Genomic DNA, 27,085 nt, shown 5'->3' with positions numbered 1-27,085 from the left:
CTGGTTAACTTGTGCCAAAATTAATTTTTGACGGGTTCATTTGCGCGAAGGGGCAAGAGTGGACGAAGAGCAGTATGAGAGGGGAGTTACAATAGATTTAAAAATCAGCAAAATGAACAACCGACATTTTAAATTGCTAGGAAGAGTAAGAAAATGAAAGAACGGCTGTCTTCGGCACGCCGAATAGTAAACACCCTTCGGGACACATGGCGTACGGTCAGGCGTACATGGGAGAAGTTGTCAAGTTTGGATCTTGTCCAAAACCTTGTCCAAAAATCTTTAAAACCATAACTCACTTTCGAATAGTTTGACAAACAAGAGCCTAATATTCAAACGAACATTTTTACTACAGACCTTTTATGGCAAAAGATTACAAATTTATGCAGAGTTGCATAGCGATAACTCGAAAGATCAGAGACTAAACTAAAATAGACTTGAGACAGTTGGACTGACGGACGGACTATATATCTATATATACTTCCTGGCGTCGGCTATGTTACCTTCTATGCGTTACACACTTGCTAACAAAGTTTTAATAGCCTCCAGAAAGGTGTTAAACAGTAAATAAAATGATTGACTGCATAGCAGTTGAGTAGATGTAAGAAGGAGGTTAGGAGGAGGTAAGGGAGCTATTAAAAATTTTGGTAGATAGTCATACTTGTATTCTGTTTTAGATATGTTCGCTGTCACATGAAGATTCGGTTTCTAGTCAAACCGGTTTAAAATGATTTGCAACAAAATCAACTTTCATAATAAAATAGTGTGTGTATATTGACATATAAGTAGTTGATTCTTGGTTGTTAGCAGATTTGACATCATTCGTTTGGTTTTTCTTTTTTTTTTTTTAGCAAGCCTACTTTTTTACCACTTTTTCTTTAAAAAATAGAAGCGGACGTTGGAAATTTCAAATGTTTCACTTAGATTTTGAGAACGATTCAAATCGCATCACAAATTTATTTCATTTTGTAACTAACAAATATAAATAGAAACAATTTTGCTCGTATATTATTGAAAATTTGGTAAAAAAAGAAGAGAAAACAAAATGCTTACCGCTTGTCCCGAGGAGCTGCCCAATCCGCACAAGAATTGCCTGCGGGAGATGCTAAACACGATGATTTGCAACGATCAGGATGTGAAGCGTTTGAATACACAATTGAGAAATCTGCAGCTGGAACTCAAGGAGGAGCTAAGAAAAATTGAGAAGGCCAATGAGAAGTGTGGCGAGGCACAGCCGAAGTTAGGCATGAAACGTTTATGCGACCCAGACGAGGACCTATCGGAGTTCACAAAGCGAATCATCAATCTGGACGAAGTGAAGCACTTCTACTCTAAGCGCTCTGAGGAAATCCGTAAGCGACGGGACAGTATCATCATGTATGGCAGGCAGTGCCTGCAGGCCTACAATGAGGAGAAGTGCAAATTTAAGTCCTTCCATGAGAACACTGTGGACTATATTAAGCGCACGGCAACCTTGTCTCAGGATCAGGCGGTTATAACACGCTGCGAACGCGACATTTGCGAGATGCACAAGAGATTCGTCAGGGAGGTGGCCAATCTGAAACACTGCGAGGAGCAATTGCAGCCATTCTTCAAGCTGTTGAAAGATTCTGATCCGAACGTCTATTGCGAGTGCTGTTGCTTAAAGGACTACGAATGGATGCCCCAGGGCAAAAACATGGAAGCCGTCGATGCCACCGGCAAAGAATTTAAGGAGAAGATGGGCAAGACCTTGGTCGGCGCCTTCGCCCAGCTGCATCTGCACATGCCGCAGGATATGTATGGGTTTATAGCCGGCTATCTTATGAATGTGGAACGCAATGAGCACGAGGTCAAGGAGAAACTCGATCTATTTCAGGACCATGAAGTTGTCGAAACCAAGGAATTGCCGGATCCGACGTATCGTTGTGACACCGAATGTCCTAAGAAATAATTTCTCATTTCAATTTCAATTAAAATTAATTTGTTAAAAGCGGATATATATAATCGAATTCAATTGAATTGATATTGACCGAAAGCTGGTAAATAGCTTAAAAAAGTGTACATACATTAGTTCAATTTATATAAGTCAGATGATCCGTCTGCACAATTTTTCTTTTGGCTGGAAGAATAAAGTTGGTAGTTAGGGAATCTGGTCCAGGTGTCTGGCAAGCGAAAGGTTATCATACAAATGGTCAGCTACATAAATATGTTAGTCAGTTTACGTAAACTTGCAGATATATCAAATTTATCTAGAATCATTTCATTATATATTTCGCTGTATATTAAGCTGTATGAACTTTTTCATCACTTCTACGGAAAACTTTATTTTCATAATTAATTTTTAATTAATACAAACTCGCACATTTAGATAATATGGATGCTTATTTAACTATATGAATATATATATAATTATGCTTTAGCATTTTGTTTCACTAAGGAAATCACATGTAGAGTTGTTGTTGCTGCATTCTCAGATCATAGCTGGGCATCACTTCACTTTGGGATTGGTATTGGAATTTGAATATATACGCATTAGTTTTAGCAAACATTGCAACTTAAATTCGAATATATTGAGATGTGCACTAAAATACCAGGGCCATTTTATTTTGATATTTTCGAACCAATCTGCATATATATTAAAACTAAAACCATACCTAATTCTATTTCTTACGACGATTGCCTCGCCGCGAACTGGTTTCCGGCTCCTTGTCAGTGACGCCGGTGATGGAGGCGCCCGATAGCTCTGTGTTGGCCATTTTCTGTTGGGTATCCAGAAAGAACATGACATCACGCAGCTGTTCCTTGAGATCTGTCACCTCCTTGTCGTGATTGTGCTTGAATTCGTTGTACTGCAATTCAAGAGTTTTGTATTTGAGATGCCAGGATGTTTGGTTGTTCTGCAGAGCCTTGGAGAGTTCGCGCTCCTCGGTTAGCTGCTTCTGCACCTCCTTAAGCCTAAATGCAGGAAGTTAAGGGAACATTGAGTTTGCCGAGAGGTATTTGTTGGCTCCACACTTACTTTGTTGCATGGTGCGCCAGTTTGCGTTCCAGCGTCTGTTTCTCCTTTTGCATGCTTTGTTGCAGCTGATGCAGCTCACTAATTTCGGACTTGGCCTCGTTGGCATTCGCTTGGAAGTTCTGCCACTCCTGTTCCAGACGTTCCATGCGCTCCTCATAGTACTTACGCTGCGTGTCGAGCTGTGAGGTCAGCAAATAAGTGAACTCCATTTGCATAGAGTCGATTTTCTCCTCGCGCTCGTCCTTCTCTGTTTGCGAGGCAACGAGCTTGCCATCGGATTTGTTTTGGAACAGGCGATGCACAAAATTGTCTCCGGCATAATCCCACACGCTAGATGTGCCCAGCTGCATGGCAAAAGTGTGATTAGTGGCACGGTAGTGAGCTGCCGCATGACCGCCCTGATATCGACCGCAACCCACATGACCACAGATTAAACAAATCCACAGCGAATCGGTGCCCTCGCACTCCATGCACACCGAATCCTCGACTAGCTCAGGCGTTTGCACATGTCGACATACCGGACAGGTTGAATCGCCCCATTTCATCAAACAGCTGGCATGAAAAGCATGATTGCAGAGAATCGTTAAGACGCCATCGACACTTTCGTCCATGCGCTCCAGGCACACGGGACATGTGGGCAGCTCTGTGTGCCCCAGGGGCGGCAAGCCATGCTCGCCACGCTCTACCTCCGACACCCAGACAGCATGGCAGAGCGAATCCGGCTCCAGTGAGTTGTAGGCTATACCATTGTAGGATTTATAGAACTCCAAAGCGGATTCGTTTGAGCGAAATCTGTGGCCGAAAACTGGTTAACAATCGTATAACGACTTGAACTGCATATGGCACTTACTCCAGCAACACCATAAACTGATTGGGACTTCCATCGCGCACGATGCGCACATGCCGGATCTCGGCATGACAAGGTGCTATAAAGTTGAGCAAGTCGTGGCAGTTGAGTGTGGCCGGCACGGCCAGAAGGCACAGCTGATTCGAGGGCGCCTCCTTTATGGCCTTGCGCTCGCTGCAAGCGGAAAATAAATCGTATTTTGCTGTACGTTCCACTTGTGATACTCACTTTTTCTTGTACAGATGTATAATGCCTTTGGTCACCTCGACAATGGGATTGCCGGAAAAGTAGCCAATTTCCTGTGGAAAGCTCGAGGCCGTCTGCACGCCAGTACCCTGCGTCACCTCATCCCCACCGCGTGGCGTTGTCTCACGGGAGCTGCCCGCCGTTGGACTATTTGTGTGCTGCTGCTGCAGAGCGGCGGCCCAGTTCATCTTACTGGTCTCGTTCTCGGTGCTCAGTTCGCGTGTCCAACGTTGATTTGTGTACGTCTCGATGATTATGTCGCGTGCCTGGCGCAGACCACGATCTCGTTCGCGCTCCTTTTGCACGCGCGGATTGGTTGGGTGTTCGGCAGAGACAGCGCCTTCTTGTTCTGCGTAAATATGAAAACGCAAAATTTCTTTGTCTGTTTGTCGTTCGCTGATGGGAGAGTTCATTTACCTTCGCTGGCTTCCAAATCGATTTCGATTCTGATGACACACAAGGAAATATTTTCTAGCATTACACAGGCATAATTTAAATCAGGGCGATATGCCAAAAATCATATTATTTCTTTGAATTCAAAGAATTTAACAATTTTCATTACTGAATACGCACTAGAAAAACTAAACATGCAACATATGAACAGGAAACTACCAAAAAATACCTAAAATACCAAAAATACTAGTTTTTATCGAAAAGCATTATCGAATAAATAGGTAGCAAGCCGCAATATTTACCAACACTTGAAAACGTAACAACTAACGTACCAGTTTTTAAATCCATTTGATTTTGAAATTGTTTTTCCCCAGAACAGGAATATAATAAACATTTCGATTTACGAGATACAACTCAATAAGTGATTACTTTGTTTTCGCATTTATTATATTTTTATATTATTTATATTATATTATTCGTCGGCGATAATTCTAAACAATAAAACATAAAACTAGTTTGTTTTTATGCCTTTAAACTATGTGTGCTTCGATACAACTATGTTGGTCAACGGCTCCAATTCTTTTTTCACTCTTTTGTTCCCTTTCTCTCTCCCTCTGTCCGCTTTATTACCATGCTACGATAAAGTTTTGCTTTCAATGCCGTCGTTCGGCTCGGCTCAACTAGCTTCGGCTTCAGTTGGCCAAAACACAGTACGTAAGTGCATACGTCAAGTTAGTACGTAATCGTCGCTACTGCGAGTTGGACGTGCTGTCGCAAAAGAAGCACAACTGACTGAGCACAAAAAACACGTTAAAAATTTCGTCATCTCGTCTCACTCCTACGCGCGCCTTCAAACAAAAACAAAACAAACTAAAGTGAGTGCAATAACGGACTGCTGTGTTGCTGTAAATTTTATAGTTGTTGTTTCTAGTTGTTTGAAATTGTTGTTATTGTTGTTGTTGTTTGTAATTGTTGCTGTTTGTAATTGGGGAGATGGCTGTTGCCACACCACGCTCGCTGCGCATAGAAAACAACAAATTAATTGCAACAAACATGTAATTGGAATTTCTAAGCTGAACCACAAAATATGCGATTGTGGTACATTTAATATTGGCGGCAATTGGCCAGAAATCATTCATATTGATTTTTGTCCATTATATATTAAAGCCAAAAATGAAGAAATGAAGCAAAACAAAAAAAAACACAAAATTTTGTAACAAAAACAACAAAAATGTGGCTCAGTTCAGGCCTTGGTTCGTTGGTCCGTTACTTGCATATGTAGTACACAAACACGCACACATGCTAGCAAGCGGGCGCCAGCACGCACACACGGACACAACCACACACAAACACTTACACACACACACACACACTACGACAGACGGCGTTCGCTTTGGCTGTAACTGACAGCTGCCAAGTGCCAGAGCTTGTCGTCAACAAGTCTATCAAAAGTACGTTTGTCATTTCTGTTGCAATGCACCCCCACCCGCGCCAGGTGGCTGTCTCCTCTCTCCTGTGTGTGTGTGTGTGTGTGTGTGTGTGTGTGTGAAGTGTCCTTGTATTTGTCAATTTTGGGTTTGTTTAACTACTAACTATGTATATACTTATTGTTCTTGTTGTGCCGCCATTCTGCATTCTCACGCTCCCTCCTCTCCCCGCCGCCCGCGATGCACTCCAAGTGCAGTCACAATTTCATTTGCATTTGTCGGCTGTGCAAATACGCGGGTCACAGAGAAAATCAATTAAATGTGTCTATAAAAAGAGCCAAATATAATAAGTATTTAACAAAGTAAGTGCCAAAGTTGAGATATCCTGGCGTAGTGCAGCATATTTAATTGTTTTTATTTATTTTACGTTTTAGTTTTGGGATTTTTCAATACTGAATCTTTATGTTGTTGTCATTTTTGAGCACTTAAAAATTAATCTCAAAATATATTGAACTCACAGCAAAGTTGAAAAAAAGTGTTAAAGTAAATGACTTTAAGATAAAAAATAAAAAACCTGAACTTTTACAAAGTTTCGTAGGTGTTTTTTCTATTTGGCATATGCAGTTACAATAATTGTTAACTGTTATAATAATATAAATAATTAATCAAAACAATTTGAAGAACCTCTTAGCTATATAATCAAAAAACTTGTTTTATTTATAGTATTAAATTAACAACATTTCAAATTAAAGAAACGTGTGAGCAGAAAAATTGCAATTATGTAGTCAATTAGCATTATTACTCATTATTATATTTTTGATTATTAACAATGTTATTTTGTACAACCTGAAGCTTACAGGGAAAGTCGTCTGCAGAAGTCAATTCGATTTGGGTCAATAGGTTTTATAGTCACGTCCGCCAATTTCAAAATTATGACTGAGAAAACGCGCACTGTTCAATGTGCTGGAAAAAATAATTTATATGGAAAATCTTTGCTGAATGTATACAAAATGTTTGCTTTAGATTAAAAACATAAATTCATTTAAATACGTTGAATGAATAGTTACGCAGATTGATGATATCCAATTATATTAAGAGTAATTAATATTTATTGATAACAACCAAAAAAAAGAAACGTACTTTTTTTTAAGTACTTTTGTACTCTTTCAGCATACAGTTTTGGCGAAGTAAAGCTCGTTATTGCTGGGTTTCCTGAAGTTATCTTAAAAAACAGCCAATTACCGCATGCCAAAAGTCATTGTTCATAAAAAGACAATATAAGCACTAAGTTAAGTAACGCCCATACATTTGAATGCGACGCAAAATTTCTAGTTAGGCTTTTCATCTGGCTTTTCGCACTTCTAACGTCAAGGCAGCCGACTAGCTGAAGAAACAGGAAGTTTTTACTGCAAGAACAATAATTATTCGATCGCTCTTAAAACAGAGAAACTAGTTTTATTCTGATTCTGATTAAGAGTATATGTTCTTTACTTTTTTTTTACACACTCTTAAACCATATAAAGCATATTAACATCTAAACATCTTCGAGATCGAAGGGTCTTCAGTTAGAGGACGCACTTGTTTCTATTGACTAGGTTGTTGTGAGTGCTAAATATTAAATAATCTTAGATAAAATAAAAAACTAACTATAATATGTCAGCGCGTAAGCACTCCACTTATATTTATTGATGCCTCTTTATATTTACCCTGCTGAGCCCGAATGCTTAAAACACTTTCATTTCGAGTGCGGGCCATAAAAATAAATGATATGCATTTAGCTACACGCAGGCATTTGCCTTAACTCCAAATTGATGTAAAGTTCTTCATTTGTTTTCGCTTTGGGCTTTACATATTGTAGTAGATTTGTAGATTTATTCAAAACTGCTGCGTATGCCCGATGAAATACCGCACTGACTTCTGTGAGCGGCGCGCTGTTTGTTGTTTTATTCAAATTGAGTTGTTGTTTATTCATGCATTTTGTTGCACTTCTGCACGCTCCATTGTTAGACAAACACACACACACACACACTAACGTTTACTTTGCATGTGTGTGTGTGTGTGCATACACTTGCAGTTACATTCATTCATTCATAAAGGTCTGCAGCTGCCGTGCCCTGCACAAGGCTTGACTTGCCCGTACGGCGGCCTGACATTTCCATGTCGGCTGTCAGAGCTCAAGTATCTGTTAAGTTTAAATGCCGGCCCAAACATACACGGATATACACACAGACAAACATAGGCAAATGTGTGTGTTTGTGTGAAAGGCCATAAGAGCTGTTGTTATTGTGTTAGCCCCAAGTGCGCACTTTTACTTTTTCAACGCTTTTAGAGGGTATTCATATTTTGTCACAAAATGTGTAAGGCTTAGAAACGGAGCTCGTCGACCCCATAAGGTATGTATATATACTCTTGATCTGTGCGATGTAGTAATTCGTCTGATTCTTTCTTTCATGAAACTTTTTACAGATCTATATTTTTATTATCCTCTCATGAATATTCAATTCTTACAAAACATACAGCATATTGTTAGAGCTAGACTCTATCGTCGTCAGACAACTATATCATATAGTTCTCTAGGAAAAATCGGTCCAAAAATTAACTTTTTCTACGGAAAAATGCTTTGTTTTCTCATAATATCTTGAACCCAAGCAACTACGAACTTCTCTCTTATACTTAAACAATTTAAAGCTATTTTAAATCGAAGCACAAAGTATGGCTGCTATATGATCAATCGGTGGAAAATAGGGCCTGCGTACAAAATCATTGCTAGGCCATGTGTCTACAAAGGGTATTTAAAGTTCGGCGTGCCGAAGATAATTATTAGTTCTTGTTTTTCTCTGGCGTTGCGAACAACAAAAACTGGCAAAACGACAATCATGACCAGGTTTTTGAGTTTTTAAGTCTCAGCCTCAGTTTGTTGTTGGTTCGACCGTAAATCATGTATGCGCTGTTCGGGCCAAATGATTCAATTGCCATGATTGCAACAGAGTGAGACGGCACAAAGAAAGCCAGCGAGTGGCAGCCTGGGGGAAAGAGAGGGGGAGAACCGGTTGCGCTGTGGTCTTTTGTGGCCGCATTGCACATACGGTCAAGTAACATAATCAAAGTGTAAACTGCAGCTGTGAGGACCTGTTGAGGGGGCGGGTGTGGCGGCCGCAACGGGACAAATTGTAATTGCAACACACGTCAATTAATTGCTTTATCTGCGGGCGCATGATAATGTGTTTCTGATTGCCTTCGGCAATTGGCCACAATACGGCAGACAAAAAGCCTGTGATCGATATTAATCATACGCCTAATTGTTCAATCATATGCCCAGCATGTTACGCATACGCCGCATTGCATGCATTGTGCGGCAATCTAAAAGAAATTATCAGAGATAAACAGAAATCCTGTAAGATTAATGGCTTTAGCCTTTCAATGTCCTACCTAATGTTCACATAAATTCGAGTGAAAAGTTAGCAAAAAGAAAACCAAGCACATCTTAATCAATTTACATTATAAATAAACAACTAATTAATGTTAAGCACTATATCGACTTTATCACATGCCAAAATGATTGATTTGTGCCTAAGGAAACATAGACCAGAACTTGTCCAAAAGTATCTGCCAAATTAATTGCATTTGAACAACTTGGTGGATGTCATCTTTTGGTTAAAATGTTCTCTAAAAATTACACAAATGGATGTTTTTCTTGTCTTGTCAAATTAAAGAAAATACAAAATGCGATTTCATAAAGAAAATTATCTTACTCTTTGAAAAACCAACGTATTAACTCGAAAAGTTGTTCCTTAGTGTTTATCGCTTCTTCTAAATCAAAATTTATGTTTTTCTTTGCGCACGAAGTCTAGAGATTGAACTCCTGTGAAGGCAGAATATGTTTTAATTTTGTTATCAACTAATATTGAAATTTTTATTTGAGCACTAAGTTTAAAGATCGAACCTTTGTGAAGACAGAATATATTATTTTTTTTCAATAAAAACTAAAGCTTTTTCCCTGAGCACGAAGACAGAATATGTTATATGTTATACCCTTGCAGAGGGTATTATAATTTTGTCGTGAAATGTGTATCGCATAGAAGGGGACATCTCCGACCCCATAAAGTATATATATTCTTGATCAGCATCAATAGCCGAGTCGATCTAGCCATTTCCGTCTGTCTGTCCGTCCGTCCGTCCGTATGTATGAACGCAAGGATCTCAGAACCTATAAGAGCTAGAGACTTGAAATTTTAGATGTAGATGCTCCTAGCTCCCGCGCCGATCGAGTTTGTTTCCGATAATCGATAACTTACTCCGTTTCCAAGCAGTCGATAAAAATCTATATCGATATCCTGTTTTTTGGGCAATTTTGGTAAATAATAAGAGCTAGAGTCACCAAACTAGACATATAGCTTCTAAAATAGAATATATATATGTATTTGATGTTGGAAGAAGAGGGTTCAGGGTATCCCTTAGTCGGGAGCTCCCGACTAGAACCTCTTACTTGTTATCAATTAAAACTGCAGGCTTTTCTTTAAATAAGAAGTTTGCGACAGAATATGTTAATTAAAATTTTAAAAAATCTTTTTTTTTTAAATAATAATAATAATAATAATAATAATAATAGTAATAATAATAATAATAATAATTATAACAATAATAATAATAATAATAATAATTGTTAGTGTATTGCATATCAAATGCAAGGAATAGTTCAAGTACAATCAATATTTAATAAAAATGCTCAACATTTCAATTCGTAATTCAATTCTCTTTGCAATGTTTCAACGCACACGCAGTTGACACCAAACGTTGCTCCGCATCAAATATCCGTTGCCCTTGCCCTTCCCGTAGTATGTAGCTGCACATTGAAATGTGTCGACTGCAGCGCGGATGACATTCAACGTGTAAATGATATAAAAAATGGCAGAACTGTACGCTGGGCAGGGGGTCGGGGGTTGTAAGTGAGTAGACAGGGGGCTGGTTCTGATGTTGCTGCTACGTTGCTCCGACAGCAGCAGCAACAACAACACCAAAAAAAAAAAGGGGGGGGGGGGTTGACAAGTGCAAATATCTAACCTACAGCGTTCCTTGCAGTCAGATGCATTTACATGGCAGCTCAACTGCGAGGGTGTTTGTTTATACCCCGTACTTTTTATGTTTAAAGGGTGTGCCCTCACAAACATTACGGTTTGTGCTTGAGTCTAGTTATCAAATTACGAAATTTGTTAGGCTTCGGAATTTACAGCTAATTTATTTTCGTGCATTTCTCAGGAAACAATTCGCCAGGAAATCCAAGTAAAGAGTTTGTAATTTTGTCAGGAGAAATGGAAAACTATCCTGTGAATAATAATAATAGCCCAGTAAAAATTAAGTTTTAGCCTTTATGTTTGGTCTGCTTTCCTTTGTTTGTTTTCTAACATTTTCATTTATTTTTTAAAAATGTTTCTTTTATTTTTTTCTATTCTGATTTTGCACGTGTCATCAATTTTTTTATACCCTGAACCCATTAAAAATGAAAGTATTATTTTTTTTTTTTGCTGGTGTGGCCATTGAGTAGAGTCGACAGCAAGTAATGCCGTCAGTTGCGAGTTCGAACCCTGCCAAGGAATTTTTATTTTTTAATTTATTTGGTGTTGGAATAAGAGGGTTCAGGGTAATCCCTAATCGGGAGCTCCCGACTAGAACCTCTTACTTGTTTTATGTCGTGCTTGTGCTTTATTCGAAGAACATTTTTTTTGTAACTTTTCTCCTAACTAACCTCTCTTTCCTCCGATAACCTCTCTGAAAACTTTTCGATGTGAATTCAAAGCTTCTCAACTTTTTATTTTTTAATTTTGTGTGACTTTTATGATAAAAGTTTGTGCTCGTGTTTTCTTTTTTATAATTTACTTTGAACTACTTTAAACTATAAACAGTAAATAAAAATCAATAAGTAAACGGGTAGATATTTTATTATTCGAAATTAATCAGGATACAAACTTTTGTAATAGGCAGTTCTTAAATTTGAATTCTATTCTGCTTAGCACAGGGTATTTGAACGCCGAGCAAATGCCTTTAGCTTGCTCACATTGTTGCTGCGCTTGTGTGCGTGTGTGAGTGTTGCCTAAGTGTGCGAGTGTTGTGTGAGTATTGTGTGTGTGAGTGTTTGTTTGCATGACGCTTTGCATTTGAAGTGTACGCAAAGTTTTGTTGTGCATTTGCCACGCTTCTATTTTAAGGAACGTTTCATGTGGCTTTCCCGTGCTGCATGCATGTATGTGTGTATAAGTTTGTGTGTTAAAGCCTTTATGCGTGTATGCGTGTGTGTGTGCGTGTGGTTGTGCTGTGTGTTATGTCAGTTTTACTACCAGGTCCGGAGTCACCCACCTGCTGCTGCCATGGTAATTTTGCGTACGCTTCAGTTGCATTGCGCTGCGCTGAGTTGGACTACGTTGCGTATACGTCATGTATTCGCCGTAACACCAACAAGCTTTCTTTTTTAAACGCTCTGTTGATTCGCGCTCTCAACTGGCAGTCAGGGTCAGCTGCAACTGCAGGTGCCATGGATCCGTCTATATTTTTGGCCCGTGTGCAATTTGCATGGCAGTGCGCTTTTCGTGGTTTTCATTCTATGCAAACAGCAAACAAATCAACTTATTTGCCAACATATTTTTTTTTTGCTAGCTGTATGTGGTCCACTTTTGTGCTCAGTGCTCTTTTTGGGGTGTTTTGGTTAGCTCTTTGCTGGTTAGGTTGGGTTCATGTGAACTATCTGATTGAGTGCAGTGCCGAAGAGCGGTCAGCTCAAAAGTTGATTATAAAATGGCAACCGGATTACAACGAGCACGAAATGCAAAGAGCTGAAAGATATTCACTTCAAGTAAAATTCAATTACGCTTTCCACTTTGCGCTTTGCAAAGCCAAATAGCTGATCAGCATGATTACCATGCGAACTCCATTTAATATTATATATATTCAATTAAACGCAAATTGTTTCCATCGAAAGTGCTTAAATACCATTTTTCTTGCTTTAAAGGAATTTTGTTTAATTGAAATTACTTTCGGATACTTTTTTGGGGCGCTTGGTAAAAGTTCTGGGCAAGCCCCAAGTCAATTAAAAAGTTAAATTAAAATTATTAGCAATGTATGCTCATAATCATCATCATCATCATCATTATCGCCATGGGGCTGCAGATTCCAATCATAAGCCTATCATAATCAAACTCTTGTGAATTTCTGGCTGGCATGTCAGAGTTTCCAAACTGTTGTGAAACGAAATATTTAAAATGTCATATTTAACTGGGTAATTTTAATTAAAATTGTATGCATGTTTTTGAATTGATGGCCTCCGGCTTATGGTTACAAAAAGTTCATTTTTAATTAGAATTGGAAAATTTAATAACTAATATTGTTTAAAATTTGTTTTTACAATATGCACTTAACGATGGCGGACAGAACATGTAAAGAGCATATTTATTTAATTTTATTACAATTTCTATTATTTAGCTCATTTTTTTACAGACAGTTTTATAGAAATGCCACAAATAAATGCTTATATAAATTCTCTAATGGTTAAACTGGGAGATAATTGTGCTTCATTAAGATATAACATATGTACAGAAAATATTTTAAAGGGTTTCCATTCATAAAAGTGAGGAAGATTGTAGGGTTATTATTAGGTTGGATAAACAGATAACAATATTTGAAGAATTGTGCTGGTTCTAATACTCTAATCTTCCTTTGCTAATTCTAAATGATGTCAGAGATGTGGGTGGAACTTCTCCTTGATGAAAAATGTGAAATGTGAAATGTCATTCATTTCAGTCGCAAGTCAAGTTTTTACACAAACACTTAACATTTGCAGCCAATGTAAAGACAATCAACTTAACAATCGATTATCTGGGCAATAGTTTTTCTTCACTTCTTTGCTCAGTGGCTGCTGCATCTATAGATTTATCAACAGCAAAGCAAACATTTCAGCATCAACGCCATGGCTTGGACATGGAGCTGGATTTAACTTTACCAATTCATGTCCAGCCACATAAAGATACATTGACGAGACGAGACGAGGCGAGAGCTTTGTGAATCAAATCTTTAAACTTGCGCCAGCTGCGCGCTTATCGATGCTGCTGCAGGCTCTGCGCTCGCCCGTTTCCTTTTCGCTTTCCACTTGTTTAACGGGACACTCTTCCTGTCGGCCCCCCTTCCTTTCCATTCGTGGCTCCGGGACTGCGCAATAAAGTTTAACGCATTTTTTGCTTCATGCACTTTGCTTCATCATCAATTTTTATTGAAATTGACACTATCTGGACGACAAAGTAGGCGTGGTGGGGGCTGGCTGACAGGGGCAGTGGGTGTGTGTCCCGCGAAATGAATCACTGTAAAATTTTATCAGGGACACTTTTAATGAACAGCAACTCGAGCAGATAAAAAAGTGAGAGCTGCTTCTGTTGCTTCCAGCAGCAGGCCTGCAGGGCGAGAGCTTATAAACTTGCTAATTGGATTAGATTTTGCGATATAAAGTATATTCATTAAGCACTGTTTTCTTCGCTTTATATATTTTTTGTTATATGCTTTTGCGCGTGCAGCTGAGCAAAAATTTGTATTAAAAATTTATTGCCAACTTTTTGCCTTCCCCTTTTTGCACTCGCACTCAGCTTTTGTCCCATTCGCAACCAACTGCTGCAACTTCTACTAATAAGCAATGAGAGTTCACAAAGACATAAAACAAAAGCGAAAAACGAACAGTTAATAAAAGACAGGCAAAAAGACGTAATAACAACAACAGCGACAAATGGCAAGCAGCTGCGACTCTTTGCTGGTGTGAGCGCTCGTGTGTGTGTGTGTGTGTGTGTGTGTGTGTGTGTTTGTGAGATCTTTGAGAGCATTTGTGTGAGTAAAGATGAAAAGATACTCAACTGGTTTTGCTAGCCAATAAACAACAACAACAATGGCGACGACAAGTTACGAAGCCAAGCGAAATGAAAACAAAAGTCAACCGCGCGCAACAAAAGCGTTAAAAGAGAACCGCAACAACAACTGTTACAAAGACAAACCAGTAACTGTAAATGGAAAGAGATAGCAGCATAAAAAGAAAGCATACATTCAAATGCATAAATTGGGCCACTAAGTCAACTCAAAATTGAGTGAAAAATTGTTTGCGTAGCGCTAATGAAATCGAAAGTGGGTGCATTTATTACGTATTGCTTGCCAATAAATATTAGATGAAATTGAATCAATGCGAATGCGGGAATGAGGGAATTAAAAAAGAAATAAGTACAAATGAGATACCCCTCACATTTTACAACCGTACAAAGTAAAAATCATATTTAGCAATAAGTGATGTATAGTAAGTCAAAGTATCTGAAGGAGGAATTCTGGCGCTCAGAGCAAATTACAGCAGGAGCCATAAATATTGCATGAAGGTGAACAGAAATAGGTTTTAGCATTTCACAAGTAAATTGGAGCTGCAATTGCAAACATCCGAAAAAATTATGTTTTCCGAAAAAATCTTAAAAAAGAAAGTGGGAAAGCAAACGCTCAAAGAAAAAGGGTGGACAATTAAGCAATAATTATTGCAAGCTAGGGCTAAATTGTGTACTCTAAGAGAAAAATACTTTGTTTACTTTGGGCGGAGTATCTTGCTAAGGGAACATTAATAGGATTTCATTTAAATATTTCGCTTCATACTTACGGTTTTAATATGTATTATCTTTATGTTGTACTTGCTTTATATTTCTGTATTTATGTACAAAGACTTATCTGTCCAGCTTGTTAAGAAAGTTCATTATATATGCAGCTTCAGTAAATTGACAACCAAAAGATTCACATTTACCCCTAAGAAGACCAAGAAGGCATCCCATCTTATCTGTTTTACGACTGATTTTTAGTACTCATCGTAATGTCAGTCATTATTGTGGCCCTCTTTAATGACTGTCCCATGGCTCATTCATTTTGGCAAAACAAATCTTCAGTAAATTTCATGCTAATGGATGAGTCCGGAGGCAACACAATGGGCTAAACAGTAGGGGCCAATTAATAGGGTAAGGCAACAAAAGTAATTGTAAGCTTCTAATGGATAATAAAATCTGCAAGTTGTTTAATAAGTAAATGACTTTTGAGATGAAATGCTTGGAAACTAAATTCAAAGCTTTGAGGGTAGTTTTATAAGCTTGGACTCGTTGATGTTAAGTACTAATTGAAGCTTAATTGTAGCTAAGACTTAATTTAAGTTTAATCTTAAAGCCGATTGGTTTTAAGAAATAAATGCGAAAAACGTGAATACAAATTTGCGATTATAGGTTCTTCATGAAAAGCTTTGATTAATATAGGCTCGAAGTATAAATGGCATTAGAAGCTTTATTAAACATCAAATCCAGAATTATTTAAGGTAAACAGCTTTATTTTTCTAAAGTTAGTCAAAAGTAAAGTCCAAAAGATTCAAGAATAAATGTTTTAAATACCAGTTAATGAATACAGTAGAGCTTTGTAATATTAAGCTTAGATCCTAATGGCTTTACCGTACAAAAGCTCATTAAAGCTTAGAAAAGATTATAGCTTAAAAATAAAATTTAGACGCAAACAAGTATGGGAATCATATAAGTACGATGAGATATTGATAATGATTTGTACTATCAAAAAACCTGAATATGATTATATACATATATTTAAGCATATTTCGCAGTTTGAGTAGGTTCTTTTCAAATACAACACTTTAGTTAGTTGCTATTAGTGTCTTGTTTTTAGCAAATTGTTACAATGGTTTCATGAAATGACTTTATCTCTACTTCTTACTCTCATTCTGCAGCTGGACATGTGCCGTTGGATGCATAATGGAAACGCGTGTAACAATCATGTAAAATTGCATTCTAGGGAAATGGATGGAAATGGAGCGTGCGGCAAGGAACAGCACATCAAATTGATATTAGAGGTTAACAACTGAATCTTGGGCGTATGGGCGTGGTCAAGCTGTAACCTAACAACATAGCTGCACCGTGGCGCTGCCTGTGGAGCATAAAAGTCAATTAATGTACAATTGCAACAACAATTACAACAATCGCCAGTGAATCCAGCAAACGAGGCGACAGCGAACAGAAGCCAGCCAGAGGCAGGCAACCAACACTCAACACCCCACACTCAACACCCATCATCCATCGCCCCCGCTCGCCACAACGGATAAGCAGCGGAAGCGGCTGGCAACAAAAATTTGTGAAAATTACACGCAGCGTGAGGCTGCGTTCCAGGTTGTGCTTGGAGTGGGTGCGGTCGAGGGACTCGAGTGTGGAGCCAGCAACAAGGCCAGCCCAATACCGAAGCGAACGTCCGGTGGCGGCCACAAAATGACTTTCGTTAACAAGCTGAGCAAAAGCTTCCGCTGGCTGCGCTGCTCGACATTGTGCGCCATTTTGTTTTATATGTTTTTCATTGGCCTCATATTGCACAGCACCAGCCAGAAGCTGCAGCAGCACCAGCAGCACCAGCACCAGCGGGAACAACACAGCTCTGTAGAACAGAGCCAGGCCCAAGCTGAGGCTCAGGCCAAGTCAGCGTCCAATGAGCGCCCTAATGGCCGCGACCAGCAGCAACCTAAGGAGCTGCTGGAGCAAGAAAATCAACAACAACAACAACAACAACAGCAAGAAGAGCATAACCAAAGGCGAAAGTCGCAGTCGCAATCGCAGTCACAGCTAACGAGGAACAATTCAGTTTTGGGTAATGCCAAGGCAAAAGAGCAGCATCAGCGTCGAAAAGTGCAGCCGATAGCTGCTAATAGAGGAGGAGGAGGAGGAGGAGGCGGCGGCGGGAGTGGAAGCGTAACTAGCAAATCAGCCCAGCCGCAGCCCGAAACAGTTATATTAACGGCCAGCAATGTGAACGAGAAGCAAATACTTGCAAAAGCTTTCAAGCGGTAAGTTACGCCTTCGTTCTTTGTCCAGTGGGCGTTCACCCACACCCCTTACATCTCCTAACCCCTCCCCAGCCAAGGTTTCGCTGGTTGTTTGGCTGATAATTTGGTGCTAGTTTGGCGGCTCCTTCATTGTTCACGCACAACGTTGTGCTGTTGCCCGTGGCTATTGTTCACGCTGCGCGGATGTTAGGCAACGTGGGAGTTAAATAGATAGAGTAGAAAAGAGTGGGGTGATAAAGGAGGAGAATGAGAGACACGGCGGCCACAAATGGGGGCCATCACAGTGCGTGCCAGAATTGTGTGTACGACAAATTGTGAAATTTATGGCAACAAGCGAGTGAGCCATGGGTTAGCAGCAGCAGCAGCAGCAGCAGCACTTGATGAATGCTTTGTCCAGGGCTGGGGAATAAAGGTGCTTTTGGGTTCCCCAAATGCGATTTGTTATTTTGAATGATTTTGATTGGACGCTGGATAATCGGATTACAGCCTGTGTTAGGAAGAGGCGGGTAAAGAGAGGCAATCATAATTATTGATTAGAGCAAAATCTCTGCAGGACGTGCTGACACTGTCAAATTGTTCAAAATATAAGTTTGGGAACGAGAATTTTGAGGGCAAATGTACTGCATTTTCTCTATTTTTTATATTTACATTCTGCACACACAAATACTTAGAGATTGCTTGTGCAATCAGTAAAATGCTACGCTGGCATATATCTGAGTATCTGGCGTTTTCTATATATCACTTCGGCTAGCAGCTTATTTATAGCTAGATGAACCACGAGAATTATGAAGGCAGTTAATAACAAGCGATTTTGTCAACATGGCGTATGATTAACGATATTTTAGGTTAGATGTTGCAGCGCTTGCGATTAAACTAGTGTGAACATATATAGTGTATTTCTATCTGAATCAAAGCATTTTGTTATTATAGCAGGCAGTATTTTATGAGAATATGTATGGGTATATTAAAAATAATAACAATTCGAATAGGCAATCATTGACAGCTCTATGTTATTAGATTCTTTCTATCTATGCTATATATAAGTAGGTTTCGATCAAAATATGATCGAAATATAAAGATATGGAGATATGGAGTGTGAGGGTATTCTGTCGATACCTTAAAGAGAAAGAGGACGCAAGAAAAAAGTAAAATAAATAAAATCAAAATAATTTGATATTAATACACACAAATTTTAAATAATTATAATAACGATATAAATCAAAATATAATTATAACAAACAGTAATAATAATATAAATGTAAAAAAATTACAATAAATAATATTAAAACGACAATAACATATAAACGAATACAATAAAGTGAATAGAATAATATTATATTAATAATATTAAATAAATATTACAATATATGTACATGCATATGATAAACAAATCTTAATAATAATAACATTTATATATTAACACTAATTAAAAAAAAATAAATAACAATTATATAAATCAATGTGGCTCCGAAACTCAATACACATATCACTTCTCTGTATACAGCGCAGCCGTAGTTAAAGTCTACACGTTCCAAAGTTTGATAGGTAACATAATGAAATTTTAATTTAATCCGGTCCGTTTAACCCGTTTTTGCAGACCCAATTAAAGCGGCAGTGGGAGAAGGGTCAGCCTGCAATTTAAATTATATTTTTTAGACTTTTTAATATTGCTTTTGTTGACATTCGACCTTTAGTCAATTTAGCAAGGCAGTTTTTCTAAAAATAGCCCTAAAACTCCACCTACAGCATCAAATATGAAAACATAAGAAAAACTTTATCACAATTTGATGAATGGGAGGAAATAAAGCCGAACAGCGTTTGGGCAACGAGGCGTATGAGTAGCAGCACCCACAACTTTTTTATTTAATTTTTTATGGTTTAATATTGCCGTGGGTATCGTTTGTAGGATTCCCTCTTCGCTTAACAGAAAAATTCGCCAACATAAAATTTTATTTTCATTGAGCTAAAGTTATGCAAAAATTTAATACTTTCATTGCGGCCATGTGGTATGGAAATTGTACACATATATTAGAAAGTTTATATCTACGTGCTATGCAGCGACAACTAGAGGAGCAAGCACAAATAAAACTGGCAAACAAACTTATTTATGTCGATTGTTGTTGTTGATTTCCTATGGTAATAAATATTCAATGGAAGCCTTTTATTTAAGCGCATTACAATTGTAGAAAGCTTTTTGATACCATTTAATAATCAGATTGATTTAATTAACAACAATCAAACTTAATTGCTTAAGAGCTACTCGCAGAAATTAGCTGCACATTCAATAAAATTGCAATGCTCTGATTTTCATTTTTTTTTAAACACAGCAACAACAACAACTCAGAGCAGCTGTCCAGTTTTGTGGGCGTGCCAGAGGCCTCCCATGTGTACTATGTGTATTATATATTTAATCCTCCATCAAATATTAATATGGGCAACAGGCAAACACACCACAAATAGCAGCTGGGCCACGCCCCATTTTCATGTTGATGTCGTCATTTAATCGGATTGAACTATCATTAATTTTGATTAGGTTAATGCCATGCTTATGCACATCCTGGTGGAATTGTCACCAAGGGCGTGCAATATAAATGCCATATTGATGGCCTTATTGAGAGCAGCTGCAATCAGATTCATAGCCATGGCAACAGCAATGAGAAAATGCTATTTTAATATTCATTGAATAGAAATAAGCTTTTATCAAAAATATTTTCGCAGTTTCCACATTTTATTTGAGTCTCCTCTTCCTACTTTCGGGCTAGGGGCAAAAGTTGTTTGTAAAAGTGAGAAAATAAATTTGAGTTTGCGAGCCAGCTTAGATATCGCAGCTGCCGGCAAACTTTATTTTTACTCGATTTTGATTGCTGTCTCCAACTTAGCAATTCGCAAATTACTTGCCGCACTTTAAGTTGCTCAAATGCCCGAAATTTCTGGCATTTATTCACTCGATTGCACAGCAGCTTACAAATTGCAGTTGAAGTCGCATGATTTGAACTTTCGGACAAATATATATAAATATATATATATATATATATATATATATATATATATATCTTTATATATGGCTACTAATTACCCAATTACCGCAGCAGCAGACTAAACAATAAGTAAAATTAATACAATTACTTCTTACAACGATTACCGCCGCCCGCTGGGCTACAATTATGTGTAGTCAGGCAAATAGCAGGCGCTCTCTTGATAATAATCTTTAAGTAAAGCTCTACTGCGGCTAAAATTAATTGAAGGCACTTCTGGTTAATGATGCCCCATGATATAAATCATCTTATATTTTCTGTTATTATTATATTAATTCAAAAGATTTGGTTTTATTTTTGTTTATTATCTATTTTGGCCCCCATAATATGTTCGCGAAATTAATATGGAATGGTTTTTTAGATTGAACTTAAAATTTGCTCAAAATATTTTGGAAAACAAAATAGTTTTCTATTCAAGAATTAAGTTTTCGACTGGTTACTAGGACTGTTACTAGGACAGCTATATTATAGAATTGTTATATCCGGCCAGTTCCGATATACTTTGAAGATTTTATAGCGACAGACGTGCATGGCTATATTGACTCGACTGTTGATATTGTTGTTTTGTGTCGACTGTTGATATTGTTGTTCATAAATATGTATGCATTATGTTAACAGTATCTATATCGATAATGGGAAAGACGCCAACTCTTTGAATTGCAGCACCTAATCTTGGGTACTCAAAATACTTTTATTGATTGCTATTAAATTGCTTTTTTGTTTTCCGCATGAGCTTGATAAACTGTGATTGTTATTTTCGTTGTAAAACTATTGCATTCGTTTAATATTTGAGTATTTAACATTTGATGTGACATGCGGCCTAAGGAACATTTATATTCTTCAACAGCCTGAGTAAATTTTGTTATTGAAAGATTAGTTCTAGAAACTGAATACAAAATATTATATTCTCACAGAAAACAAATAGCATTGTGTGCATTTAATTGTAATATCATGTTTTCAAATGTAAGAAAATTCTCCAAAATATCCCCTAAATAATTGGTTTCCCATTTCTTTCCTCATTCAGCTCCATTTGCTGCAAAACACTTCTGTAAATTTCATAAACTTAAGTACTTAACGCTTGGTATAAAATGTCTTCGGGCAAATTATATTTACGTTCCCCAGCACATTGCGATTGTTCTCTAAGAATAGCGTCGGGGTGCTAGAATGTCTGAATAACATGAGCCCTCCCTTAAGCAGTGTGTTGTTGGTTGGGGTGTCTTCTATTTGCTAGGAATGTGGAGAATGTGATTGCCCAAACAGGTGTCAGTTATTAAAGCACTCAAAGGGGGCTGTGCGGGACGGGATTGTACCCACACTGGAATCTAACTAACCAGTGAAACAATCAGCAAATGGCTGCCATGGGACTGTCAATGCGTATCTGAGGGATTATTTTGTTTGTTGTAGTGTTGGGTTTGTGTTTGTATTTGTGTTGTAGGCGCCTGGGGAAGCGAATTTGGAGGCGGATGCGAATGCGGTGGCTGCACCGCACAGTGGTTTCATTAGCATATAGTTGAGGCATTAGAAACTAAAATAAATAAACCGGAAAGTAAAGCGATTTCAAGTTAGTTTCCTTCCGCAAAACTTTTGTTATTCACCCTGCCAACCCGAGCCCCCTTGCCAGTTCGTAATGTGTGTGCGTTGCGGCTTGTGGCAGCTTGGAGTTTGAGTTACGGTGACCCAGGAGGTCCGGAGCGTACAAATCCTTTAGAAACAAAAAACAAACAAAACAAAAACGCAGAAAAACCGAAACGTTTTTGCTCTTGCGCCCTTTCTCACTTTCTACGCATACTTTGGCATAAAAGTTTTTCATTTCAACTGCGTTTTTCACATTTTTGCATTTCTTTTACTGTCTCCATAAAATGACTAACAAGGGCTATGTCTGTCACAAAAGAAGAGTCAGGAGAGGCCATAAAGAGTATAGATGTTCTTCAACATGTTCGTTTTTTGTCATTATTAGCCCATTGATTTCAAACAGTTTTAATGATATTTTCAAAGACTTTATTTCTTATCTTGTGGCTCAAGTATTAAACAAGTAAGAGGTTCTAGTCGGGAGCTCCCGAATAGGGGATACCCTGAACTCTCTTTTTCCAACATCAAGTGAATATATATATTCTATTTTAGAAGCTATATGTCAAGTTTGGTGAATGAAGCTCTAATTATTTACCGAAATTGCCCAAAAAACAGGATATCGATATCGATTTTTATCGATTGCTTTTAACCGGAGTAGGTTATCGATTATCGGAAACGAACACGATCTGCGCAGGCACTAGGAGCACCTACATCTTAAATTTCTTAAATTTCTTGCGTTCATACATACGGGCGGACGAACATGGCTAGATCGACTCGGCTATTGATGCTGAAGGAAATGCTTCCTTCTGCCTGTTACATACATTTGGATTTTGCACAAATACAATATACCCTTATACCCATTTTTAATGGGTTCAGGGTATAAAAATTAAACATTTTTTATCAGAATTACGTGCAGGGTATCGCTTAGTCGTACATTTGGGATTAGTTACTCGGCGAAAATGCATTTTGCATAAGCCTGCGGATTTTTTCTTTGCCAATTGCCAGTGTTGGATAGGTTTTATGAAACCTCAAGGATTTTGCGAAAGAGATCTTTGGCTCGTGTTCGCTTAGAATCGGATTGTGTTAATGTGGTGTTTGCATAAATTCTTTGACAATAAAATCAAGTTAAAACTGCCTGAAAATTAAAGAAATGGAAGTCGCTTAAATATTTGCTTTAACGTGAGAAACTATTCAGTAATTGTGAGTCTTAATCCAAATACTTTGCTTGAATAGCAAGCAAAATAATATCTACTTCACTCTCATTTGTGATTAAATCTGCATGGGTAGTAAAACGTTTGGGGATGTCCCATAAAAAGGGAGTGGAAAACAGCGTTAAAAAGGGGGATAGGAAATAATAGTGGAAAACACAGAGGTATAGAGAGAGAGAGAGAGAGAGAGAGAGAGAGAGAGAGAGAGAGAGAGAGACAGAGCAAGAGAGATAGAAAGAGGGCTAGAAGAGCGCAAAAAAGGTGATGGAGAAAGTGAAAAAGCGAGTGGGTCTAAAATACCGCTTAACAGTATGAAAGGCGAAGCCCCGCAAAGTAGGCAATGTATTTTTGTTGAAGGTGATAATATATTATGTATGAATCTTAAGCTTAATTTTATTACGCTTTGTTCGCAGGTAAGCACTCAACAATTAATTTGAATTGTTTTCAATCAATTAAGTTAAGTTTTCATTGATAGTCATCCAATTATAACTATTCTTTGCCATTAAAGGCTATGCAATGACAGCGCCATTTAGCAGAAGCTTTCCCCAGGTCACCTGGCAAACTGGGCGACTGTTAGTTGATTTTTAACAAGTGACAAAGTATTATTTTTAGCGGAAAATAATTAAGTAGACATTTCTGGAAACTAGCACTCTTTCTCCTGGTGGAACCTAAAGAGATGTGTTGCGCGCGAGTCTAAATCGTGAATAATAAGCAAGTCAAAAAAATATAGTTTTGGCGAATATGGTTTTAGACAAGCCCTTGCTAGAGGAGAAAGACAAACATGTTTGCATTAAAAGAAGGATACAAAATTTGATTGCATGAAAATTGGCATTATTTCCCTATGATTGAACTATGTTGAACAGCCTTAAATTAGGCTACATAATAGCCAAAGCATACTTATATTGCAAGCACGGGATCTCTTTAAAATCGGATGAAATTATATATACTCGTTTCGTTCTACAAAAATAAATGAATGCGAAATAACTAAAAGAGATTTCAAATCGATAAGAATGTGATTGACAGATTTTGTGTTGCGCCAGAGCCCCATTAGGTCTTACGTACATTTTGCTAAAAGCGTTAGTCGAACGTCGAGTCACCTTTTTGGAACCATGCATCACCTTAAGGAGGTAACTTAGCTAAACCAAGACTGGCTAAAGCTAGATCTCTAAAGAGATCCTGCCAATAACTTTATTATGTTTAGGCTGGTGCAGGAACAAGGAAGGGTCACGTCAACAGCAGTGCATCGATGTTGTGTGCTTCAATTGTAACAATCTTTTTCTAGTTTTACGGCACCCTTCAACCCTTCCCACTTCCCTTGCCTGACCCACCTAACACCTGAGCTAACAAAGCCAAGCTATACTTCCAACATTTTCGCGAGTACCAAAAGACATCTTCGCCTCCAAGGATATAGTTACCGCCAGTTGTTTTCAAAGTTATGAGGCCTGTGCTTCATTTGCAATTTATTTAGCCGTATAAGTTTTCTATTCTGTTAAACTTGCGAATGCGAGTGAAGTTTTTCTGCGTGTTGCATTCAACTTGCGCAGCTAGTTTGTGGCATTCTCGGGTGGACGGGCGTGCGGTTCTTTTGCTCAGTATTAAATCAACTCAATGGCATGGCATGGCATGGCATGTCGCTGCGAAAGGGTAATGACAGCAGTGGCCTAATTGGAATGCTCGAGCGGGACATTAACGAGCCGCGTGCGTTGATAACAGCGTTCCGATGTGGGTGACCAAATTGTCGGCTACAAAAGACCAAAGGAGGCGTACAATTAAAATTTATAACAATGGCCCGCGCGTCGACTGATGTTGTGGCAGTTGCAGCTACAATTTAATTGCTCCCCAAATGGCACTCGCCATTTGCAGGGCTCAATTCTCATCGTGGTAGGGGGAGGTGGAGGGTTGGCTGGCTCATAATAATGTATTAAAATGAAATTTAAATGCAGAAGCCACAAATGATGGCTATTAATTTCATTCACGCAATTATAACAACATTTTTCGGTCAGTTTAATGGCAGTATAATGTTAAGGTGGCAAGCGCTTTCATAAATCTGTTTTATATTATCCTTTCACCATGCTCTATTTGACTTCAAATAAATAAGTTTTAACTCGTCGCATTAGGGCATAGCCAGTCAGTAGAATCTTTCGACATGTGGGTCTCATGCGGGGTGCTCTTGTGGTTTTCTTGTCTATATAGAGAATATATTTCCCGAGTAAAGGTCGTTTTGTAGGATTTGTGGGATGATAATACCCTCTGTTTGACTTAACATAATGAAGAATGTTGCTTTGATTGGTCTGTTTGCAGAGCCGATCGTAATCATGATGGGCACCTGTCCATACAGGAGCTGGGACAGTATATAAATAAACGGATTGTCGAGCATATAGACATTGCCATTATGAATAATGCCAGAGAATTTCGACGCGTAGACATCGCACCTGCTGATGGGCTGATCACCTGGGATGAATATCATCGTTTCTTTCTGCGCGAGCATGGCATGACAGATGCCGACATTGATGAGCATGATGAGATCAGGCACACCTCGTTGAATCGCAAGGCGCGCGAGGATATGATGCGAGATAAGGCGCGCTGGACGGAAGCGGCGCGAACGGATCTATTTACATTGACAATTGATGAATATTTGAGCTTCAGGCATCCGGAATCGAGTGTATCCAATTTGCTGGAACTAGTGGATGATCTGTTGCGTCAGTTCGATCAGGACGGCGACGATCAGCTCACGCTGGAAGAGTTCTCTGAACTGAATGTGGATGACGATGAGGACTTGCTGCGCAAGTCTCTTATATCCAAAACCCTGGTAGAGCGTCGCGAGGAGTTCAAGCGCATTATCGATAAGAATCACGATGGCAAAGCCGATCGTGGTGAGCTCCTGAACTATGTCAATCCGAAGACACCGCGCTATGCACTCCAGGAGGCGGCTACCTTGTTCAGCTTGTGCGATGAGAACAAGGACGAATTACTTACACTTAAGGAGGTAAGCGGGCCAAAGGCCTTACAGGGGGGTTTTTTTAATCACAATAACATTTTTATTTCTGTACAGATGACTAACAATGCTGAGATATTTTTGCAATCAAAGATGATCGATACGGCTAACAGTTTTCACACCGAATTTTAATTACACTTTCTTTATAGCACATTCACTTTCTTTAAACCGTCCCCCAGTTCAATCTCACATATTCCCAGCTCACGATGTTTGTCTAAAATAACAACTATATAATCTTTGTGCATTTATAGTGATATTAATTTGTAAGATGTTTAACATTGTAATTGAAGATAAAATACACGCATTGCTATACCTACATTTATACATACATATATATATATAAATATAAATATAAAGATAGAATTAATTTTGTTAGAAGTTTATACTACGTAACCCTTAAGAGCAAGAGGCAATTCATTTAATGTGTGATTTTAAATAACAATTTTACTTAAGAATGCAAAGCAAATTGAAAAAGAATACTCCAAAATATACAAA

General features: G+C 38.3%; 3 protein-coding genes across 5 annotated transcripts; 2 read left to right on the top strand and 1 right to left on the bottom strand.

Annotated features, from left to right (window-relative positions):
• The first annotated feature begins 969 nt into the window (after window positions 1-969).
• LOC115766207 lies at window positions 970-1,994 on the top strand. The gene has a single exon (XM_030710059.1). The coding sequence runs from the start codon at window positions 1,043-1,045 to the stop codon at window positions 1,928-1,930; it is 888 nt and encodes a 295-aa protein (XP_030565919.1). The 5' UTR covers window positions 970-1,042; the 3' UTR covers window positions 1,931-1,994.
• A 301-nt stretch (window positions 1,995-2,295) lies between these two features.
• Window positions 2,296-4,847, bottom strand: LOC115766156 (BRCA1-associated protein). Of its 3 annotated transcripts, none has more exons than XM_030709995.1 (7): window positions 4,817-4,847; window positions 4,509-4,562; window positions 4,074-4,440; window positions 3,849-4,019; window positions 2,999-3,790; window positions 2,634-2,934; window positions 2,296-2,561 (listed from the first exon to the last, which is right to left on the bottom strand). In XM_030709995.1, exons 1-6 carry the CDS (start codon window positions 4,830-4,832, stop codon window positions 2,640-2,642), a joined length of 1,695 nt encoding a protein of 564 aa, XP_030565855.1. In that variant the 5' UTR covers window positions 4,833-4,847; the 3' UTR covers window positions 2,296-2,561; window positions 2,634-2,639. The 3 variants fall into 3 exon arrangements, with proteins under 3 accessions (XP_030565855.1, XP_030565856.1, XP_030565852.1); XM_030709996.1 differs by having other exon boundaries at window positions 2,296-2,475; XM_030709992.1 differs by having other exon boundaries at window positions 2,550-2,934.
• A 191-nt stretch (window positions 4,848-5,038) lies between these two features.
• Window positions 5,039-27,059, top strand: LOC115766115 (45 kDa calcium-binding protein). The gene is made up of 4 exons (XM_030709936.1): window positions 5,039-5,359; window positions 16,683-17,783; window positions 25,897-26,581; window positions 26,648-27,059. The coding sequence occupies exons 2-4, from the start codon at window positions 17,215-17,217 to the stop codon at window positions 26,720-26,722; spliced, it is 1,329 nt and encodes a 442-aa protein (XP_030565796.1). The 5' UTR covers window positions 5,039-5,359; window positions 16,683-17,214; the 3' UTR covers window positions 26,723-27,059.
• Window positions 27,060-27,085: the final 26 nt, after the last annotated feature.

This window comes from Drosophila novamexicana, unplaced genomic scaffold (assembly GCF_003285875.2).
Source record: "Drosophila novamexicana strain 15010-1031.04,08,12 unplaced genomic scaffold, DnovRS2.1 tig00001062-arrow-arrow-pilon, whole genome shotgun sequence".
NCBI classification, from domain to species: Eukaryota; Metazoa; Arthropoda; class Insecta; order Diptera; family Drosophilidae; genus Drosophila; species Drosophila novamexicana.
The sequence above is the reverse complement of the archived record's forward strand: the minus strand, read 5'-3'. Positions and strand labels throughout refer to the sequence as shown.

What these genes read in the sequence shown, in the direction of transcription:
- LOC115766207 (XM_030710059.1), top strand. Translation starts at nt 1,043, where the DNA reads ATGCTTACCGCTTGTCCCGAGGAGCTGCCCAATCCGCACAAGAATTGC.
- LOC115766156 (XM_030709995.1), bottom strand. An exon ending in CAGTTTATGGTGTTGCTGGA is followed by an intron (nt 3,791 to 3,848) that starts GTAAGTGCCATA and finishes TTTCGGCCACAG; the next exon opens with ATTTCGCTCAAACGAATCCG. An exon ending in CTGGCGCACCATGCAACAAA is followed by an intron (nt 2,935 to 2,998) that starts GTAAGTGTGGAG and finishes TCCTGCATTTAG; the next exon opens with GCTTAAGGAGGTGCAGAAGC.
- LOC115766115 (XM_030709936.1), top strand. Translation starts at nt 17,215, where the DNA reads ATGACTTTCGTTAACAAGCTGAGCAAAAGCTTCCGCTGGCTGCGCTGC. An exon ending in CTTGCAAAAGCTTTCAAGCG is followed by an intron (nt 17,784 to 25,896) that starts GTAAGTTACGCC and finishes GTCTGTTTGCAG; the next exon opens with AGCCGATCGTAATCATGATG. An exon ending in AATTACTTACACTTAAGGAG is followed by an intron (nt 26,582 to 26,647) that starts GTAAGCGGGCCA and finishes ATTTCTGTACAG; the next exon opens with ATGACTAACAATGCTGAGAT.